Source organism: Akebia trifoliata, chromosome 1 (assembly GCF_017979445.1).
Source record: "Akebia trifoliata isolate Shusen 1 chromosome 1, ASM1797944v1, whole genome shotgun sequence".
NCBI lineage: Eukaryota > Viridiplantae > Streptophyta > Magnoliopsida > Ranunculales > Lardizabalaceae > Akebia > Akebia trifoliata.
In genome coordinates, this window is record NC_141375.1 from 18,449,314 (window position 1) to 18,472,840 (window position 23,527).

Genomic DNA, 23,527 nt, shown 5'->3' on the forward strand with positions numbered 1-23,527 from the left:
CTTTGAAGGATTCTTTATTGAGAATATGTAACGAAGAGTCCACTAGTAAAAAACAATGACCATTTGAGTACTATTTAATAAAACATTAGTCTATTAAGGATCTTTTCAAGATTTTTTAAAGAAAAATATCTGAAATACTTTTTTAACAACTTTGCAAAGTGTTTGATCTAAAAATATAGGGAGTCAATTAAAAAACTCGACTAATTTATTTAGTTATTAATATTTTTGTGAAAAATAAAAAATAAATATTTCATTTATTAAAAATTAAATTCAATATAATTTTATTTGATACATTTGTGTCAACTTGCTAACTTTTGAGTTGAATAAATTCGATGAACATTCAAGTTGAATTTTAAAATTATATTTTAATTATTTATATATTTTAATAAATCTAATATTTATAGACCAAATCGTTTTGATGATGATCATCCTCATCTCCACCATCATCATCTATGTGTTTTAAAAATTATTAATTTTGATAAGAAAAATAAGTTTTATTTATTTATTAACAAAAGATGATTATACCTAAGGGGCATATCGTTAATTATAAAACATAGAAGTAAGTCAAATATTCTCAAATAAATAAGTTTTTTTAAACTTCAAAAATCATTAAAAGAGTAATTATGGTATTTTCATTTAAAAGTTCTTTTTAGACTAATATTTGATAAATTGGATATTAAAGAGGTCATATTTTTTTAAAAGAAACTTTTTAGTACATATTTTTTTAAAAATAGATTTTTTTGATAATTGTCCCAAAAATTATCTTATTATTATTATTATTATTTTTTTACAAACGAGAAGCATCGTAGACAGATTAAAGACTAATTTTGTCCCCTTACTTAAGTATAAGTGTACAGCAAGGTGTGGCAATCGGAAAGCCGTTAGTAGCACTTTTTAGAGTCCGTTGTCGTTACAAGACACGTGGAATACTTCTTTCGAAATGCCACGTGTAATTCAAAGGAAAGGGTTCTTCAAACTTTTGATACAACTAATAGCTTCAAAGTTTTTTTCAACCTTTCTTACCTGGATCCGAGATTCTACTATTAAATTGCGGTTCGGTGTTACCGTACCAAACGTAGCTTTTACGCCACGGCCACTCGTTCTTCGTTTCATATAGAGAGCTCTTCTCTACTTTCTGCAAAAATAAAATTCCATAAAATGGAGACTGTAAACGTTACCGAAAACGGAGAGTGTTTGGTATCCGAATCAAGAGATGATAATCGTTCTTCATTGATATTTTTGGGAACAGGTTGTTCAAGCGCAGTTCCAAATGCAATGTGTTTGATTAAGCCCTCCGATCCGCCCTGCAGATTGTGCACTCAGTCTATTTCGATTCCTCCAGAGAGTAATCCTAATTACAGGTTTATTCAACAATTAATTTTTTTTTTTTTTTTTTTCGATTTCTTCTTGATTTTACATTTTTAGCTAAATAAATCTAAGATGTAAATCTGAAAATCTTAAATTTTCTCTCAATTAATGGACTAAAGGAAGATGGATATTCTTTCTTCTAATGAGGGATCTACATTTGGCAAGATTTGGTTTTTTTTTTTTTTTTTTGTGATATTTGTTTGTGTTGGAAATTTCTTGATTCTTCCTGGTTTCTTTTTTTCTTGTGCAATGTGTAATGTGCGCTGCGATGAATTTTAAAGTTCGGATCTAATTGTAAGTTCCTGTTTTTTTTTTTTCCTTTATTTATTTTACATTTTGGATCACAAGATGAACAACTCATTTGATGAAATTACCATTTCATGCGTTGAATATGAATAAATTACCATTTTGCCTTACTGTTCAGTTTAATTCCCAAAATACGAACACGGAGATCGCATAGATTTTAAAGTGACCATCTCGCTGATAAAAACTGATTTTTAGCAACATCTTCACTTTTATAAATCAAGGAGATCGTCACTTTTATAATAAGTAGCAGTGATCTCGCCACTTTTATAAACCAGCAAAATTGTCACTTTTGAAATAAAAATCGGAGATCTCGCTACCTTTTATCAGCAAGATTGTTACTTTAAAATCCTTGCAATGTCACTGTTCATGTTTTGGGAATTTCGATAACAGTTAAGCATGTTTTTGGAATTTTCTCAATAAACAATGAACTATGGTTCAATTTTATGCCAATTTGATGCATGGTTAAAGTTGCTTTGGGTTAATGTAATAATTTTAGTGGACTTTGATTGTGGATTATCTGTTGCTCAAAGAATTTGGGATATGCAAAATGATATTGGATACTGTAAAAATTTGACATAAGGAAGTTCAATTGATGTTGTCCTTTTGTTCCCAATACTAAGCATTTTGCGTCTAAAAAACTTACTAATTTGGGATTTTACAGGTGCAATACGGCTCTCCTCATTGATTATTGTGATGGTGATGGCAAACACAACTATATATTGATTGATGTTGGAAAAACATTTAGAGAGCAAGTACTTCGGTGGTTTACTCGATATAAGATTCCTCAAGTGGATTCAGTGAGTTCACATTTCTCTGAATTTTTTTTGTCTCTATTAGTTGATTGCATAGAGCATGAATCTTGTTTTGCATTCTGATGATGCTATTAAATATGTCACTTGTTTTTCAACCATATCTTACATTTTCATAATCATGAATCTTGCATCAAATTTCTTGTATTCTCACATCTCAACAAAATGGAGTAGCTGTGACGAATTTTAGAAATTTACTTGGAGTTGCGTGTGCTTTACTGTTTGAAGTGCAAACTCTTAAATTGTATTGGAGTAATGCCTTATTGCATGCTACTTACTCAATAACATGCCATCTTCTTTGTTGAATGATAAATCACCATGTTTTGTCTTAATTCTCCCAAATTTTTTTTTTTTTTTCCAACCACACAAGGTGTTTGGATGTGTTTTCTTTGTACATAAACTCTGGTTGGTTTAGGTTGAGGTGCGGTGGGGTCTTGAAAACTTGATTCATGTGCAATAAAATGAAATTTTCCTAGGTGTTTAATTACCCAATGGGGCTATGACTATTACAATCCTCTCTAGAAAAAACAACGTGTGCATTGTTATTAACTTTTTCTGAAGCTACTTCATTTTATTCTATTGTGGGACATCTGTTAGAGGATCCTATGATTGTGTCGGTTCTAGTTCGCATCTCTTATGCTTACTACTCCTTCTCTCATGTTTCCTCTTACAATTTTGTACTTGGAAATAGAAGAAGGGTAGTACAACTCCACCTTTGACCTTGCCAATTGAAGATTTAGTAATCAACTATGACATGGAGAGTGACCTCCCTATTGCTTTTCGAAAAGGTTGTCATTCTTGTATGAAGCAATTCTCATTTTTCGTTTTCTTTGAGCATTTTTTTTATGTGTAAAATTTCATTAAAAAAAAAGCTGAAGGATAAGAGAGGCTCTAAAGAAGAAACACCGAGACCAAAGAAAAAATGGAAAGGAAAAGAAGAAAAACAAAACAACCAACACCCACAAAAAAGGGCAACAACTAAGAACAAAGATCAACCCATCTAAAATCAAATCCTCGAAGAAAACCCCTTCAAAGTCCTTGTTGTTCTTGCACCAATAGAAAATAAGACCCAAAACATCCAAAATTGCATCCCTAGTCGACTGCTCCTTGCCTTGAAAATCCATCCGTTCCTTCCCTTCCAAATGCCCCAACCAATGGCAAAGGGGAGAGTGGCCCAAATATATCTCTTCTTGCTAGAACAAATTTTAGATTCCACCCAACAAAGAGTGATGCCACAGACCACGGGAAGACCCAATCCATTTAGTAAAGAGAAAAGAAATGAACCCAAATTTTTGAAGAAAAGCCACAATGGATAAGAATATGATTCCCAAATCTCCACTAGAATTACAAAGGTGGCAAAGTTCTTTTCATTAAAATGTCCCAAGTGAGGATCTTATTAAGGGAAGCTAACCAGGTAAAAAAAGAGATCTTGGAAGGAACCAAGGAAGACCAAATAGATGATTCCAAGAAACTTCTAGCAAAGAAGGGCAAAAGGGCACGATGGAAAACTTTCACTGAGAAACTTCTATCTTTGCTTCCGCCTACTCCCTTCTATCATCCTCATTAACCGCCAGATGGTTAGAATCGAGAAGCTCTAGGAGAGTTGCTACCTTGTTAAGTTCCCAATCTTTGAGCATTTATCTCAATGTCAATAGTTTTGCTTTATCTTTCCCGTCTCTTCATCTTTCTACTTCTCATAATGAAGCCATTTGTCGTGGTTGGATGAAAGAAAAACATGGAAGATGAGATAGAAGCACTTCATTCAATTGATACATGGGAGTTAATTGTATTACATGTTCAAAGCACATTGTTGTGTGTCACTGGGTCTACAATGTGAAGCAAAACTCAAACGGATCAATCGAAAGGCCCAAGGCTTGATTGGTTGCCAAATGTTATACTCAGACCTTTGAAGTTAATTATTCAAAGACGTTTTCTCCCATGAACATTTTGAGCTCAATTTGGGTTATTATTTCCATTGTGGCCCGTAAGTTATGGTTGTCGTTTTAACTAGATGTTAAGAATGCATTTTTACATGGGGACTTGTTTGAGAAAGTTTATATGGTGCAATCTCCTAAGTTTGTTGGTTTAAGGGAGTTTGGTAAGGTTTGTCCTCTAAAGAACTCCATTTATGATTAAAAGTCTTTGAGGGCATAGTTCGATAATTTCAAGAAGGTGGTTGTGGCATGTGGGATACAAATAAGTCAAATTGATCATTCAGTATTCATGAGGCGGTTTTTTTCTTTTTCTTTGATAAGTCAGGCTAATAGTGGTATTTTCATCCAGATGGTCTATTGACGGCATTGTATTCACAGGAAGTGATGAAAAAGGCACTGAGAAGCTGAAAGAACGTTTTCGTAAACACTTATTCATACAAGAAATTGAAAGAACGTTTTCGTTTTGATAGACTATGAAGACGTTTAGCCTCCCTTGAACTAATGATGTGAAGGGCTTCAAATTGATGTTCTTTATTACTCTCACCCAGCTTAAGGTAAGGTAGGGGGTGATTTAGCTTGACCTTCTTGCCTTCATAAATGAATTAACATGTACTCGAGTTGTCAAATAGTGTCACTTATCTGTCATATAGCCAAGGTCCATCCAAAATCATGTGGCCTATATTCATAGATTCTCAATCATACCATGAGGTGTTTTATATGAAGAAAAAAATATCAGAACAAGACTCCTCTGGGAAACAAGGATAGACACATTTGCATAGGTTTCAGAAGACTCCACATTGGGAAGATGCAATGGGCTGCTTTTATGGAGCAGGGTTTTCATTGGGATATCTTGATGTATCCCACTACGATCATTGTGGATGGATCATACTATTTTGGGCTTACTTTGAGATTTGGTAGAGCATTAGATGTAGATATTGTAGAAGACCCCATTTTCATATACTTTACTCCACATTAGCTCATTAAACTGTATTTCTAGGATTTTTTTTTTGTTTGTTTCATTATTTTTGGCTAGGGACCTTTTAGTGATTTATTTTCCAGCTATAGGTTTATTTAGTATAATGAGATAAAGAGTTATAATTAAATACTTGTTAGGTCGATCAAATTATGTTTTGACTGTAGGTTGAGATTAGTTATAGATTTAAGAAAACCTATAAATACTTATTGTAAAGATTCTGTTGTCAATTTATGAATGAAGTTTACAGATTTTTCAGGTTTTCTATAGATGGATGTTGTGAAACCCTGACTTGGTGTGAAGCCAAGGTAATCTTTTAGTTTTCAAGTTCTCCAGAGAATGAATGTTCTAAAACCCTAACTCGGTGTGATGCCAAGGTAATCTTTTAGTTTTCAAGTTCTCCAGAGAATGGATGTTCTGAAACCCTAACTTGGTGTGAAGCCAAGGTAATCTTCTAGTTTTCTTTCCAAATTCAGGTACAAATCTTCTACATCTTCTTCATCTTTATTGTTTTTATTTGCTGATTTGCCACACCCTTGGGCTGGCCGAACGACAACTGAACCCTAAACCTTGCTGCTTCCCAATACCCCAACCCTTCACACCGGCCCTAAAGTTTGTTGTGCCTATCCAGTACCTCAGCTGAACAGTGCTTCCCCTTCCAATATGCCAGCCGTACCCTACTTATCCTAAACCTGTATCTCCAAACCACACCTCCCCTGATATCCAAATCTTCAAATGGAACCTAATCCATAAATCATTGAACATGACCCTATTCTAGCCATTTCTTTCTTTATTCAATTGAAAGTAAAAGCTGTTGGAAATTATATGCACTTGTGAGACACGTTCTAATTTTATAATTGCATTTATAATTTCTAGTCACAGGCTTTGAGCCTAGCCTTTCTTGAAATCCTTTAGAGGATCAAGCAATTTGATTGTTATCGGTCTGGTACTCTAGATTAGTGGAAGTCTTAAATTGTTCACTATTTAAATTAAAATGTAGAATTAACCTGATGAAAGGAGAATCCTCTCGGCTCTCCACGGATAATGATGTGGATTGGGAAAACCGACAACCATGTTCACATTTGGAATTTAATGCATTAATTCAGTTTCAAAAGATGCATCATAAAGATATCTGTTTTGTTTATGTAATTGGATATTAGAGGAGACAAATCTGGGAAGTTTTTTGGGATGTGGTAATGCATTTTAAGGTTTTGTCTTGTCATGAGCATCTTCAAAGGAGAACTAGCTTCATCAAATTGTGAGAACAGCAGTACTTGTATTCTGGGAGTCTTTTTGAGATAAAAATTGCATCAATGACTTATGGAGCCAAATATTATAAACATTTCAGTGGAAGTTGTTGTACACATGCTTATTTATTCTATAGTCCTTAAATCAAATATAAGGAAGAGGGAAATGAAGGGACATTTAAGGTTGCTTCTAGGGATGTCTGCCTTTTGCACTTATGGAAGGACTATAAAGATCAGATCATATTGGTCCTTGTGTTTATGAATTATGAATAATAATATTTATCTTGTCTATTTTCAATCAATAATATATCAACTACTTTGCATGGTAAGTGGAAACCCACCAACTGAGGGCTTATTTTTCTATCATTTGCAGATAATTTTGACACATGAACATGCTGATGCAGTTCTTGGTCTGGATGATATACGTGCAGTACAACCATTTAGTCCTACAAATGATATTAATCCCACTCCCATTTTCCTCACAGAATTTGCAATGGACAGGTACTTCTTTGCGCTTTTGATAGGCATGTACTTTTCTTAACCATTTTGCATAGGCTTCATTTCTTTTCTTGATCACAAATTAGTGAAGTCACCTATTTTGAATAGAAGTATGATTGAGATTAGCAATTACTATTTTCTGTTTTCTGTTTTGGTAGGAAGAATGTACAGTTTTTAATCCTATAAATGGCACCGAAGAGGGGAGGGGATAAATGTTTGGTTTATCTTCATCTATGTAGAGCATTAGTTTTGATAAATTTAGGGGTCCAACTCAAAACCAAAGGGCAATGATTGGAGAGGCTCAGGAGCTTATAAGAAGAGAGACAAGGCAATGAGTGCCCGATGTGAGACTAAACTCAACAAGCTCCACTTTGTGGGTTTTACAACTTGTGCTTGTTGTAACATTAAGCTCCAAACATCATACTCAGCTTATGATACTCCAAACTTCATTCCCTCTCTATTTGCTTGTTGATGCACCAAGTTCTAAGCTCAAATTTTCTTTGAAGATGCTATTAGTTTTTTTTTTAATCTCCTTCTCTACCTCTTGCTTCCTATTTCATCCTCTTTTGTTTTGTTTTGTTTTGTTTGGCTTACTCATTGGATTCCTCCTATTTTCTAAAGAGAAGATTGTGTAGAATAGAAAGGAATTACTAATCATACTGATAAATTTGAGGGTCCAACTCAAAACCAATTGGCAATGAGCGGAGAGACCTAGGAGTTTATAAGGAGAGAAACAAGGCAATGAGTGTTCGATGTGGGACTAAACTCAACATGCCCCCACGCGTGTGGGCTAGACTAGGCAAAGCACGTGGAGATATGAACTGGGTGACGTGGAGGAGAGAAAGGCCTGGCTATGATACCATGATAAATTTGGGGGTCCAACTCAGAACCAATTGGCAATGAGTGGAAAGGCCCAGGAGCTTATGAGGAGAGAGACAAGGCAATGAGTGTTTGATGTGGGACTAAACTCAACACATACCTTATTACTCTTTCATTCCCCTTCAAACTAAAGAATATTTATCATATAATCATAGCTTCTTACAAATATAATCCATCTTATTATAACCTAATGACTTAGAAAACATATCAACAAGTTGATCTTCAAACTTCATATAGGGAGTAGTAATTTCACCACTCAGGAGTTAGTCACAAACAAAGTGGCAATCAACTTCAACATGTCCCGTCTTCTTGTGAAACACAAGATTAAAAGCTATGTGTATGAATGCATGGTTATCAAAAAAGAGACTAATAGGTATTTTTACTGTAAATCCTATTTCCTTAAGAAAGTACTTCTCCAGGTTAGCTCATAGGACGTGTATGACATGGTTCTCTACTTGGTCTCAATATTAGATCTGCCAACAACTGTTTACTTCTTGCTGTCCATGTCACAAGATTACCACCCAAGAATGTATATTAATCTATGGTGGATCTACTATCCGAGCATAAGTTGTGAGTCGAGTGTCCAATTCGCTAGTTTTGTATATGGATTTTTGAGTATTCGTGATGATCTGTCCAGTGGTGAGTTTGTTGTTGGAAAGATCAAGAAGTAATGAGTTCATCGCTTACTGATCTTTCCTAGCGATGAGCTCACTACTAGATAAATATGCATGAAATACATGGAAATGCATACATAATAATAACAAAATGCATCAGAGTGTTTGTTTTTTACCCGAGTTTCCGTTTTGCTTTTATTATATATGCATTTTGGGTATTTTGTGATCTATCTAGTGGAAAATTGTTGCTTGAAATCCAGGAAGTTACAAGTTCGTCGTTTGAAAACTCAACAAGTGACAAGCTCCCCACTAGATAGATTTTCATGAAATACACGAAATGCATATTAAATAATAGTAAATAGACACTTAGATCATAATTATGCTTTGATCTAACAACAATGTTAATCCAGTAAGCAATGGGTTCGTTGTTTAAAAAGTCAGCAAGCGACAAGTTCTGCACTAGATAGATCTTCATGAAATACACGAAATGCATACATAAATAATAGCAAACACATATTCATATACAAAAATATACTCTGATTAAGATTATTGTTGGATCAAAGCATAATTATGATATGAGTGCCTATTTTGTTATTATTATATATGCATTTTGTGTATTTCATGAAGATCTATCCAGTGGCAAGCTTGTTGTTTGTTGGTTTTCAAGCAATGAGCTCACCATTGGATAAATCTTCACGAAATACCCGAAATGCATACATAATAATAGCAAAAATGAATACTCGGATTAGAAAAAAAATGCTTCGATTAAAATATTGGAGCTAGGTTAGAGCATAATTTTTAATCCGAGCATCCATTTTGATATTATGATATACACATTTCGAGTATTCATGAAGATTTATAATGTGCATGAGGTCGTATCTTGCTTATTTTTCAAGCAACGGGTTTGCCATTGGATAGATCTTCTCAACATACTCAAAATTCATATAAAATATTAGCAAAACAGATGCTTGGATAAAAAGTTACATATAAATCTTCAAAATTATGAGTATGTCATTCTTTGTCACAATTTGACGGAATGTTTTTAAGTAGAGCAACCTTGGGTGGTGTGTAAGGTCAACATGGAAAAGGCCTCTGGCCATGTGATTGGAGGTTTTTGAGATATATGATGAGGAGTATGGGATTTGGCGAGAAATGGATGGGATGTATTAGGAAATGTGTGTTGATAGCTTCCTTCTCAATTCTAATCAATAGAAGCCCGGACGGGTGTTTCAAGAGCTATAGAGGTTTAAGGCAAGGAGTCTCTTTGTCTCCCTTCCTTTTGTTATGGTGGTTGAGGCGAGTAGGATGTTGTCTAGAGCTGTTCAATATGGTTGCATCGCTGGTTTCAAGATAGATGAGGGACCAATGATTTAGCTGAACATATAAGGTTTTTTAGTGGGTTCTAGTGTGTTTTAGGGGTGGGGTCATCCACTAACTTGTCGGTCCTTGCTTCATCTTTAGGGTCTCAAGTGGATTCTTTTCGTTCAATTTATTTGGGCCTCCCTTTAAAAGCAAGTTCAGAGAGTAAGGTAATTTGGGACCCAATCATTGAGTGGATTGGTAGAACAATTGGGTCTTGAAGTCGAGAGATCTATCAAAAGGCGGAAAATGACTCTTGAAAAGTACTCTTTCTAGTATCCCCATATACTTCTTGCCCCTCTTTTCTATTCCTAGGAATATTGGGTTGAAGATTGACAAGCTTATGTGGGATTTTTTTTGTGGAACGACAGATAAGGAAAAAGGAAATTTCATTTGGTTAAGTGGAGTCAAATTTGTAATTAAAAAAGAATGAAGGATTGGTTATTAGAAAGGTTGGGGTTATGAATTTGGTTCTGTTAGGGAAGTGGTTGTGGAGATTTGGGGAAGAGGGTCATAGTTTGTAGAAGGATGTTAGTAAGGCAAAATATGAAGTGGACAGGTTTGGATGGGAAAGTAAACCAATACAAGGTGCTTACGAGTGTGGGCATTGGAAAGGAATTTATAAGAACGTGGTTGAATTTTGAAAGAGGATCATCTTCAAAATAGGAAAGGGGAAAAGGATATGATTTTGGGAAGATCGCTGGAACGGAATCTTCCCCCCCTCAGAACATGTTTCCCAAGCTTATTCACTCTTTCTCCAAAAAGAAAAGAAAAAAAACAGAGGCCCCAATCAATGAGTTCTTGTTCCCTACTAGAGATCAAATATCTTGAGATCTCGGGTTAGGAGAGGCTTTAATGATTGGGAAGTCCAAGTGGTGGCAAGTTTTGTTAGAAGCTTAACAAGTGTTTAGGTGGATGGCTCGGTAGAGGACACAAGGGAATAGGAGGCTAGTAAGAATAAGACTTTCTCTTAGTACTTTCTACAAATCCATTGTGTTCAACCCATCTTTTTCCTTTCCTAGTTATGCATTTTAGGGGCCCATAGGTCCCTTTAAAGGTAGCTTTTTTCCTTATGGTTGGCTGCCCTTGGAGAAAAATCCAAACTTTGGACCAACTGAGGACAAGGGGTATTATTTTTGTCAACTTCTTCTTTCTATGTAAATCTTGTAGGGAGTCTGTCAACCACATTCTTATTCATTGTCCTTTTACCAGAGAAGTTTGGGCCCATTTCATATCCTTATTCAACATCTCCTGGTGCTTCCCTACATCTATACAAGTAGTGTTTGAAAGCTGGTCTGTCACATCCTTATCCTTTTCATAAAAATAAAAATAAAAATTCTTTGGCCACTAATCCCTTTCATAGTCTGTTGGATCATTTGGTCGGAACGGAACAGTAGGGCGTTCGAAGGGACTGAGCATTTCTTACAAGAAGTGTTGCTCTTGGTATTGGGTTTCTTGTTCTTGTGGAGCAGATTTTTTTCAGAATTCAAAGGAACTTTCTTTGAGGATTTTGTGTGTAGATGGGATGCTTTGTGTGGGGGCTCAGGATGTGGGTTCTTTGTTGTACTTTTTGTTTTTCTGCTTTAGTTTTTTTTGTAGTGGTGGCTACCTTGGCCGCTTCTCTCCTCTTTTCTTATTAATAAAATCTGTTGCTTTGCCTATCAAAAAACAAAAATAATTCTTTGTTCGTCATTCAGCGTCTCAGATCATCGTAATAGATGGCAATCACCGTTGAAAAACTCAGGTAAGTTAAAAGAGGTGAGAAAAAGGGATTTTTGGGTCCTTCAAAACTTTTGTTAGGGTGAGGGGCATTTGAAAGAATATCTTTACTAACTGGGCTGTTGTTAAGTTTGCAGTCTAGAAGTAAGGGAGTATTTAGAAAAGACCTTATATTAGGGTCCATTAAGTAATTTTCCGTAATGGAAATTTTGAGGAAATTTTCATCGAAACCATACATGAAAATACACTTGTATATCATGAAACTACAATGAACAACCATATGAAGATATTTATTACCATGCTCATGGGTTTACTCCACTGAGTTTTGCAACTGCTAGAATGACTTGTAGCAAGTTTTCAAGTACTGAAAATGAGTTGTCTCGTACTCTCGTTAATACTACCAGGATTTTTATCGATTCAAGAAATCTGAGAAAATTAATACATTTGACCATCCTTTAACAATTTCCATTAAAATAAGGATAGGCGAGATCATCTGTAAAATTGCTGCGATTGCCAAATAGAATATTATTTCGTGTAGATAAAAATAGATATACATTTTGGGTTTCAAAAAGCCTTCAGTTTTGTCCAACCTCATTAGTTTGTTGCTTATCTGTGCTATATGACGTTAAGCATTACATTATATATTGTATGTTTGAAACAGCGTTGCAACAAAATTTCCATACTTGGTTCAGAAAAAACTTAAAGAAGGCCAAGAAGTGAGGCGGGTTGCACAACTTGACTGGAAAATAATCAACAGTGACTGTGAGGCACCATTTGTTTCATCAGGCCTACAGTTTGTTCCTTTGCCAGTTACTTGCTCAATCCCCTCTTCATGATGTTAATCATGCTTTACTCTTTTTCCTAGGTTCTTGTTTCTGATTTCTTAGTTCTCAATGTAGGTGATTCATGGGGAGGATTATATTTCCTTGGGCTTTCTTTTTGGTGAAAAATCTAGAGTTGCATATATTTCTGATGTTTCACGAATCCCTGCAAGCACTGAATATGGTGTGTTTTTCTCTCAATTTGTCTTTTTTATTTTCTGTCACACACACTCACACTTTTCATTAAGGCTAATTTATCAAAACATGCACCGAAAATTGAAAATTTACCAAATCTGCGCACTATTCAAATTAATTCTGAAAATGGTAATTTACCATTTTTGGAAATAACTTTTTTTTTACCAAAACAGTAAGAAATAAAATGAACAGTATTTTTTTTTTACAATTTTCTTACATACAAAAAATACCCTTTTTAACATTATATTGAAATTACTTAATTACCCTTCTTTTAATTTATTTTCATTATCTTCATTATGTAAAAGAGTTGGGTTTTAATAAATGTGAAGGGTAAAAATGGCAAAAAGGTAGAAAAAAGATAAAAGGGCATTTTTGGTACAAAAAATGTCAGAATTATTGTGCATTTAATTTTTTACCTTTTTGGTAAAAAAGACTTAATTTCCAAAAATGGGAAATTCCCATTTTCAGAATTAATTTGAATAGTGCACCGTTTTGGGAAATTTTCAATTTTTGTGCTCTATGTTGGTAATTTGCTCATTCATTAATGTGTAGGCATGCATGTTGTAAAGCACATGGGTAGACCATAAAGAAGGCCTAATGATGGCATTGTTGTACTTTTGATGCATAATCATGGAACTCAGCCCACCTTTCATTGGGTTTGATTCATATCCAAACCATGTTGTCTATAGCATTATCACTTTCTTTCTTCCTTTTTTTTTCCTGATCAGTAATGGTTAAGATTTTATTAAAACATAATAGCAAGGAACCTAGTTCGTTCATATGACCCTAAACTAAAGGATAAAGCTTTGATGACGATGCGATAATGCTTTGATGTGATGTTTACGCTTCTTTTTAGTTGAATTATTTGGCTACATCATCAACACTCTTGTAATTATGGCTATGGAATTTCTTTGTTTCACACAAAAAGTCCCCAACCTATGGCATTTGCAAGTCACCATGGCCCCTCAGAAGTTTCCGAATGTCCCAGCTCTCCAAAGTGATAGAATTAATTTTCAAGCTATTTCCACAAAATATATTGAAATATTTCCAGTTCTACAAGGTTTGAGACAAAATATAATTGGCATTTTCTTTTTGTATTTTGAAAAAGTACTCAGACGAACGCTGATAAAATTCACGAAACACTATAAAATTTTGGTTTTGGTGTATTTCGGTCAGCTTGGAAATGGAAAAAATGAGTTCATTGCTTCTACTTTGTTGAGGTCTTCATATCCATTGGTCTCGGGATGCATAAGGAGCAATTGTCAATACTCACATTATCTTCTGTTGAAAATTTAAAACCATGGTCCTTGATCTGTAGCTTTTATGTTAAATGAATACTCACATTATCTTCCTTAATAAGGCAATTCTGGTTCTGCAGTTATATCAAAGACTGGAGCTGGACAGTTGGATCTTCTTATCTTAGACACACTATACAAGGTTAGTCTATAAATGTTTGATATGGTCCTGTCCTCTTAACATACATAGGCCCCACTAAACATCATTTGGCCTTTCCATAGATGCACCAATCTGCATGTTGTTGACTGAACCATTTAACTTAATTATTATGGCAATTATGTGGTTATATTTAGTTACGTCTTATAATTTCTATAACTGGAGTTTGGGATGGTAAAATTGCAATTGTTGTGGGTGAGGTGGTTCACAGAGTCAGACTGGTGCCAAGATGACAGACCTCTAAGCTGGACTATCTCCATAATTGTCTTTTTTATAAAAGAAAAATATATACTGGCCTAATTTTAGAGAGCTGCTTTTACTTATTGCACCCCAATAAAAATAAAGAAAATAAGTGAATGGTTGAGAATAAGTAAAAGTTGTGGTACCAATAGAAGCTCTCTCATTTTTATTTTTTTTGCTAGATTTATATTTCTTGGGTTGAGGATTTCACATGAGTTTAATTATAATTGTAAATGTTAATGTTTAGAAGAGAAAGAGAGAGATTTAGAGGAGAAGTTTAGAGAGAGGCTCAATAGAATGATTTTTATGAGCCTCCTCTCTTATATTTATATTAGAGAATTAGGGCTACAGTTAAGCGGGACATGTGGAATTGGAAAAGACCAGTTTGCCCCCACATGTCCTATACATACCAATAACATTCCCTCTCAAGTTAGAAAGTCCAACTTGGAACAAACTAAAGAAACTACAGAAAATAAACAACTAAAGAAGAGAAAATAAAAGAAACTAAAGAAAAGATAACACTCCCCCTCAAGTTGGAGCATAAATATTAAGTAAATCCAACTTGGAGCAAATAAGACTGAAGTGACTAAAGTTAAGTGCTTTAGTGAACATATCTGCCAACTGATCTTCAGACTTCACGAACGGTGTACTATTCCCACATAAAACTTTGTCTCTGATAAAGTGACAATCTGTCTCTGATAAAGTGACAATCTGTCTCAATGTGCTTTGTTCGCTCATGAAACACCGGATTGGATGCAATATGAATTGCAACTTGATTATCACAATATAATTGCATAAGAATAGTTATCTTAACACTCAATTCTCCTAGAAAATTCTTAACCCACATCAGTTCATATGTCATAAAAGCCATTGCTCTATATTCTGCCTCTGCACTAAACCTTGCAACCATATTTTGCTTCTTACTTCTCCAGAAAATCAAGTTTCCTCCCAAGAAAGTGTAATACCCAGATGTAGACCTCCTATCAGATGGAGAACTTGCCCAGTCAGTTTGATAATACCCCTCTAAGTCCAAATGATCTTTGGACTTATACCACAAACCACGTCCTGGAGATTGTTTAAGAAATAAAAGGATCTGAACAATTTTTCAATGTGGAACCCTTGGCGTTTCCATAAATTGACTCACTACACTTACTGCAAAAGAAATATTTGGATAAGTGATAGTCAAATAATTGAGTTTACCACTAGTCTTCTGTATTTTCTTGGATCATCAAACAATTCTCCACTATCTACTATCAACTTTGAATTAGGGTCCGTTGGGGTGTCCATAGGTTTACTTCTCAAGATACCTGTCTCATCAAGCAAATCAAGAACATACTTTCTTTGAGCCAGGTTAATAACTTTTTTGGATCTCACAACTTCTATCTCTAAGAAATAACGTAACTTGCCAAGATCTTTTGTCTGAAACTATGCCTGAAGGAAGGCTTTCAGCTCCTTTATTCCATTAGTATCATCACCTGTGATGACTATATCATCAACGTAAACTACCAAAATAATAGTCCCTGAAGAATTGAAGCGAACAAACATAGAATGATTTGTCTAACACTATTTCAACCCAAATTGAACTACTACCTCACTGAATCTCCCAAACCAAGCTCGTGGAGACTGGTTTAGGCCATAAATGGCCTTTTTCAACTTACACACCATGTTAGACTTCCCCTGAGCAACAAAACTAGGAGGTTGCTCCACATACACATCATCTTCCAAATCATCATTCAAAAAGACATTTTTAATATCCAGTTGACATAAGGGCCATTGAAAGTAGGTAGCAAGGGAGATGATAATACGAATAGAGGTCATTTTTGCCACAAGAGAAATTTTTTTTGAGTAGTCCACACCATAAGTTTGAGTATAACCTTTGGCCACAAGGCGAGCCTTCAACCGCTCAATAGACTCATCAGGTAAATACTTCACCACATATACCCAACGACAACCAACAGTGTGCATACCAGCAGGTAAGGACACTAACTCCCTAGTACCATTGTGGTGAAGAGCATCCATCTCAACCTCCATAGCTTGTCTCCAACCTGAATGAGACAAAACATCTTGTACACTATGAGGAATAGACACAGAAGAAAGAGCAGAAACAAAACCACGATATGAAGCAGACAAATGAGATAAATAAACAAACTTAGAAATGGGGTGCTTAGTACAACTACGAGTGCCTTTCCTTTGTGCAATAGGAAGATCAATATCAGAAGAAGTGTTAGATACCTGATCTGCAGACTGTAAAGACAATGGTAAGGTGTCTGCATCTAGAGGAGGATGGGGATCCGAAGCTGCCAGTTGCTTCCTGTGAACATAAGTGAGTGGAAATGGAACAGTGGGAGATAAATCGACCACAGGAAGAGGAAGAGCAAACAAAAGATCATCATACTGTACTGGATCTGTAAAATATGATACAGAATAAAAAAATGTAACATCTGCACTGACATAAACACAACGGGCTAAAGGATCATAGCAACGATAACCTTTTTAGATACGAGAGTAACCTAGAAATACACACTTCATCGAATGTGGGTCAAATTTGTCAAAACCAGGAGATGACTGATGAATGAACGAGACGCAACCAAAGGTTCGTGGAGGTAAGGAAAATAAAGGAATTGAAGGAAATAGAACAGAATAAGGACATTGACCATCAATAATGGGCATAGGCATACGATTAATTAAATAACATGCTGTAAGAATCGCATCCTCTCAGTAAGGTTTGGGAACTTGCATTTGAAACATTAGAGAATGTGCAACTTCAAGAAGGTGCTGATTTTTACGTTCAGCAACACCATTTTGTTGAGGGGTGTGTGTACATGAAGTTTGATGAATAATACCAAAGGATGAAAGATAGTCATTCAAAGGTCCAGGATCATTAGCATTATCACTACGAAATAACTTGATTTGCACACCAAACTAAGTTTGAATTTCAGTATGGAACAATTTAACAATAGAAAATAACTCAGAACGATCTTTCATTAAATAAATGTCATTATTGAAAACTCATCTAAAAAGTAACAAAATACCAAAATCCACAACGGGAAATAATCCTATAAGGACCCCAAATATCAGAATGAACGAGATTAAACTGACTCGATACTCTACTAACAGACCTATGTGGATAAAAAACACGATGATGTTTAGCTAACTGACATGACTCACAATCTAAAACAGGAATGTAACTCAATGTGAGAACCATCTTTTTTAAATAACGGAGTGAAGGATGGCCAAGTCGACAATGCCATTGTTGTGGAATAATTGTAGCATGAAGAGTAGGCGAGCCTCCACCACCATCCAAATAGTAGAGACCTCCAAATTCATATCCCCCACCAATCGTCCTCTTCGTCTTTAGATCTTTAAAAATACAATATGAGAGGTAAAACGTCATGAAACAATGAAGAGATTGAGTTAACTTACTAATTGACATTAAATTGAAAGAAAATTTGGGGACATATAGTACAAAAGATAAAGAAAGAGTAGAACAGGGAACGATAGTTCCAATACCAGAAACCCTAGAAGTAGTACCATCAACAAGAGTGACAAACTGAGATGAAGAGGAAGAATGCTGAATGGATGAAAACACACCTGATGACCCAGTCATATGATTTGATGCCCCTGAATCATTGACCCAAGGGGATGAAGATGAAGCAAGACAAAATATATTTAAGTAAGCTAGAGTTGCAGTGTTGGAAGACAAGGCACCAAGTTGAGGAGGATAATGTAATTTGGAATACTCATCATGAGATAGTAACCATATCCGCATGGGAAGCCGCCTGATGAAGATTAACAAAACCACCACCATTAATGTCACTAAAAATAGCCTAATTGGCTCAACTTGTGGGCGGGCCATGTAAATCCCAACAGAAATCCATAGAGTGACCATCAAGTCCACAATAGGTACACTTTCTGGGTGCACAACGACCACAACCACGGCCCCCACTAGAATCACAACTCCCTCAACGGCCTTCTCCGCAGTTACCACGATACCTACGACGACCACTACTACGGCCACAACCACGATCTGTACTTCCAAAAACAATCAATGCTAATCGGTCAGATTCAGATACCAATGATATAGTACTAAAACCACCAACAGAAACTCTCTGAAGGCGAGAAAAAACTTCAGTAAGTGAGGGCAACTCGTTACTGGTCAAAATCTGAGATTTAACAGAATTATACTCAGATTTCAAATTATAAAGAAAACGAACAACATCCATCTCTTCCTGTTGTCAATGTAGTACGGTCAAATCAGTAGTAAGGGACTATTATACATTGAGCTCGTTCCGTATATTTTGATGGCGAGAATGATATGCTAGTAAACTTTGGTCACCTTGCTGAATGGAAAAGAACTCTTCAACCAACTGATAAATCCGAGAAATATTATTTGCTCCAGAATACATCTTGCCAACCTGATTCCAAATCTCCTTGACAGAAGATAGGAACATCAAGTTTACACCAATGGTGGAATCCATACAATTCTACAACCACGTCATAATCCGAGCATTTTCCTGAACCCACTCAGAATAGTGAGGATCTTCAGTCTTAGGAGGATCATCTTTCAAATACTTCAACTTTCCCTTGGCAGTAAGGAATACCTCAATAGATTTTGACCAAGTGATAAAATTATCTCTATTTTATTTGATCGAGGTCATCAGAAGATTAAAGAACTCGGGAGGAGATAGAATGTTGGACTTCATCTCCATTTGAAATCACTCCACAATACATAGATCGCACCAAATAAACCAGATCTGAAATACCAATTAGATCTGTGCAAATCTCGAGGATTCATTGCAGCACGATTAGATTTTGAAGAAAAAAATCGATCTAATTCACAAACTAGATCGCAATAACCAGATCTAATTGAATATGGTCTATGTACTTACAGATCAAATCACAGATGACTAAAGCCCCCTTTTTGATAAATCGTGGATATTCGAAAGTAGATCTGAACCTCCTAGGGAAAAACACACCACCAAACTACAAAACACCAACTTCAAATGTACTCACATACTGTGAGTATTCACCAACTAGAAGATTAAAACCCTAAATTGTAATCAGAAGCCTAAAATTTTAATATCAAGTATATCGAAGAAGAAAGGGAAATAGGAAGAGAAGGTAGGTTCTCAAACTTCAAGATCTAAACCTTGCTTTAATACCATGTTAATGTTTAGAAGAGAAAGAGAAAGATTTAGAGAAGTTTAGAGGGAGGCTCAATAGAATGATTTCTATGAGTCTCCTCTCTTATATTTATGTAAGAGAATTAGGGCTACAGTTAAGTGGGACATGTGGAACTAGAAAAGACCAGTTTGCCCCCACACATCCTATATATACCAATAACAGTAAAGAACTACTGGAATTATTTGAATGGATGTTATAATGTTTTGCGATGTTGAGATTATAATTTGAGCCAAACCTTGATAATGTTTGAAGAGTGTTTCAATCGTTAATTGGGGTGGGATAAATAATTTAAGAAATTAGGGTGTAATAAATAAAAGTTGGGGTGCCAATAGCAGCTCTCTTTTTTTATCTGGATTTAGGTTGTGGGTCAGACTCATCTATGATTCAAATAAATGGTTATAATGATGATGCAATCATCATCATCATCAAAGCCTTGTTCGGAAAATGATCCAACTCTATGATGCATAGACTACTTCCTGACTCCCATTCACTTTCCAATTCATTGTGCCTGGAACTACAAATACCTATTGTGGAAAATGGGGCATTATTCGTTATTTACTTGCTACAAATTTTCTTATTTGTTTCATTCTGGATATTGTTCTAATGCTATTTACATTTTCCCCATTTGTGTAGACTGGATCACATAATGTTCACTTTTGCTTGCCTCAGGTTGGTTATTCGAAAGCTTAACTTTAATTTACTTAATGGACAAAGTATTTCTCAACATCTACTAATAAAAATAATTCTCCTTTTCAGACACTTGAAGCTGTTAAGAGGATATGCCCTAAACAAGCTCTGCTAATCGGAATGACCCATGAGTTTGATCACCACATGGATAATCAGGATCTTCTTGAATGGTCAAGAAGGTAGAAAATTATAACTCATTCAATTCAATGTAAATTCCTCTATTTCACTTGGGATAAAGCTAGTCTACTCGGCTTGACTGGCTTTGTCGTTCCTCCAACTTTTAATTGTACCATTTTTTAATGGAAGTATTTTTTCTATCGATCCGACTAGCCTTACTAAATTAGTAAGGATTCCACCCTTAATAAGGGTCCTTGGGCTCACCTTGTGGCATCTAAAAACATGATCCGATGCTTCAGGTTTGTAGAGGACATAATTCTATGAACTTTAAAAAAAAATATTTTTTTTACCATTAAATTTTAAGTTTAAATTTAGGAGTACCGTGGAAGTTCAGTAGTCTTCCAATTTTCAAACCCTGGATAAAGCCCAATTTTTTTTTCTTTCTTTTTTTGGACCTGAGTTTTTCCATAAAATCTAGAGGACTGTGTTGTTGGATTGCCAATGTGGTAATCCATTTTAGCAAAACGACCTGTAGTAAGGCTTAAAATCTTACTAAGTTAGTAAGGAAATTGTTTTTCTTTTCTATTGATTTAGCCAGGTCATAACTTTATTGTTCAAGAATTTCACCCAATTATGTTTCTATACATCTCCTTAAACTTTCATAAGGCATCTTCTTAATTTATAGAACTGATTTATTTTCTTAATTTAATTGTCTTTCTTTTAGAGAAGGAGTCCTTGTTCAACTTGCTCACGATGGTCTGAGGATACCTATTGACCTGTAATGAGGTATTATACTTCTTTGAGACTACCTCATTTCCAAATATAGTTTGTCTTGACTAAGAGCCAGTGATATGACTTTATCTATTTTAGTAGTTTCTTTACTTTAATCACGAGAGGCTTCAGTTTGGGTTAATTGTTCAATCAGATGGAAACCTTGGGGGTTTTTTCTATTTTTATTTTATTTTTATATGTATAAATCTTTTGGCCTTTTGATTTTTCATTATGACAGCCCTATAAAATGTTTGATACTAGTGTTAAATCCAATTTTAGGTCTTCCTTCTCCCATGACTAAAAAGTCTCCTTTGATTGGTTGGCCATTAATGAATAAAATGGACATATTACACTAGCCAGTGAAAAAAGATCAAAATGCTTCCTTGCACTTAGAAATGTTCAACTCGTGTCAGTAATGGCATCTCTTGTGCTTAATTATTCTATCTGGTTTTGTGTAAAAATCCTGAAATAAAAGAAATTCATTTTTAAAAAAATTAAATATTTTTAGTGTGGTCATGAGGCCATGCAATAAATATATCACTATGTATGAGTTGCTGCAACTTAGCTTTAACCTTTACATTGTTTTTTATTTATTTTTATTTTAAAGGAAGACATGACGACTCATAGGTGGAATATGGTTCAACCATGAGTGAACTAAAGAAAAAAGAGGCCATTCTTTATTAATCTCTTGATCCTGTCAAGATTGATATAACCAAGTTGTTATGAACGTTCTCTTAGATTTTTATTAGGGTTTGGAAGAACACATGTTAACATTTACCATATCATTTGGAATTAAAATGTCGAATAGAGACTGTACATCCCCATAAATATGTGCAGTTGTGTATCCCGAGGAAAAATCTATGATTCTAACCCATGCCACATCAGGGAGCGTATGTCAGAGATTGAAGGAGATTGTCAAGGATGGTATTTATCTGAGTGATAGTCACACCACGTATTTCCACTTCATTTAGGAAGAGATGATCTTTGACTAAAGTTTCCTTATTCTTCTTGGTATTAGTAGTACGACTCCCCACCTCAAATATCTCATGAAGGTTTAAGAGGCATCTTTCCAAAGAGTCTGATTGGCCATATTAAGTTAGCAAGGATTTCACCCCTCACTAAGGGTCCTTGGGCTCGCCTTGTGGGCATCCAAAAACACAATTCAATGCTTCAGGGTTGTAGAGGACAAAATTCTATCAACTTTGAAAATAAATAAATAAATAAATGAAAATTTTTTTTTTTCACCGTTGAATTTCGATTTTAAGTTTGGGAGTTATGTGGAACTTCAGTCACCATCCATTTTCAAAACCTTTGATCAAACTCAATTTTTGTTTTTTTTTTTTTTAATCTTAGTTTTTCAAAGAAACTTAGAAGGCTGTGGTGTTGCATTGCTGATGTGGTCATCCATTTGGGCAAAACGGCCCTTAGTAAGGCTTAAAATCTTAGTAGGGAAAATGTTTCTCCTCTCCAAAAGGTACCAGCTTTGCTAAGTAGGTAAGTGCTTAAAAAGTGTTGATCCCATGACCTAGGTTAAAATCCCGTTGAACCCACCTTCACCTCTGTTAACCACTAACCCCTCAACGTTACTTTCCATGTTGGCTATGCAAAACTTTGGACATTGAAGCCAAGCTGTAATCATTTTGCAATCTCATTCAAATGCTCCCCGTATCTCAGTTCGTCTACTGGAGCTGGATTGGCATATGAAAAAGTACGGGCCTAGGGAGGGGTCCTAAAGCAAAGATTTAACTAGCCATGCCAACAATCAATTACAAAGCGTAGTTAAGTGCCCACCCACAAAGAAATGTCACAAGGCCCAATGAAAGTTCATGCTTCGGCCATTTCTTCCTCGGAACAACGCTCTATTCCTCACAACATGTTAGATCAAGGTACAAGGATTGGGCCCCACTTTGACATATAATTTACATGTTGTAGGGGACCCGAATTGGATAAGGTCTTTGCACACCAGTGATCAAAAGAGGACAATACACAAGATTTGTTTATAGGTTCGTTTCAAATTTGGAATACAACCTGAACTCCGAAAAACCATTTCACTATGCTTGAAACTTGTACCAGATTTGCAATACATGAGCATTACAGAGAGAAAGAAAGAGAGTTGAGAAAGGAAAGCCCCTTGTGAGAGAAAAAAATGGAACCGCTTCTATTTTCATTACCTGTCTTATTAGTAGGGAAAAATTCAGAAGTTTATATGCATAAAATTATAAGAAAATTTAAAGAGAAAAAATTAATAAGATTATTTAAAATAATTTTTTTTATTAATAATCATAATTTTCAAGAAACGAAAAATATTTAAAGTTGTAATATAATCGTTGTATGACAATAGAGAATTACACTTA

At 35.2% G+C, this 23,527-nt stretch overlaps 1 protein-coding gene across 1 annotated transcript; it reads left to right on the top strand.

Annotated features, from left to right (window-relative positions):
- Window positions 1-1,074: 1,074 nt before the first annotated feature.
- On the top strand, window positions 1,075-21,446 carry LOC147410817 (putative hydrolase C777.06c). Its single transcript, XM_086440449.1, has 9 exons — window positions 1,075-1,361; window positions 2,336-2,471; window positions 7,011-7,138; window positions 12,368-12,515; window positions 12,606-12,711; window positions 14,101-14,159; window positions 20,232-20,267; window positions 20,355-20,464; window positions 21,127-21,446. Exons 1-9 carry the CDS (start codon window positions 1,159-1,161, stop codon window positions 21,182-21,184), a joined length of 984 nt encoding a protein of 327 aa, XP_086296575.1. The 5' UTR covers window positions 1,075-1,158; the 3' UTR covers window positions 21,185-21,446.
- Window positions 21,447-23,527: the final 2,081 nt, after the last annotated feature.

Bases quoted from the DNA above. Each gene is read 5' to 3' on its own strand.
- LOC147410817 (XM_086440449.1), top strand. From the start codon at position 1,159: ATGGAGACTGTAAACGTTACCGAAAACGGAGAGTGTTTGGTATCCGAA. The intron at 7,139-12,367 runs GTACTTCTTTGC...TGTTTGAAACAG, and splicing joins ACAGAATTTGCAATGGACAG to CGTTGCAACAAAATTTCCAT. The intron at 12,712-14,100 runs GTGTGTTTTTCT...CTGGTTCTGCAG, and splicing joins CCCTGCAAGCACTGAATATG to TTATATCAAAGACTGGAGCT.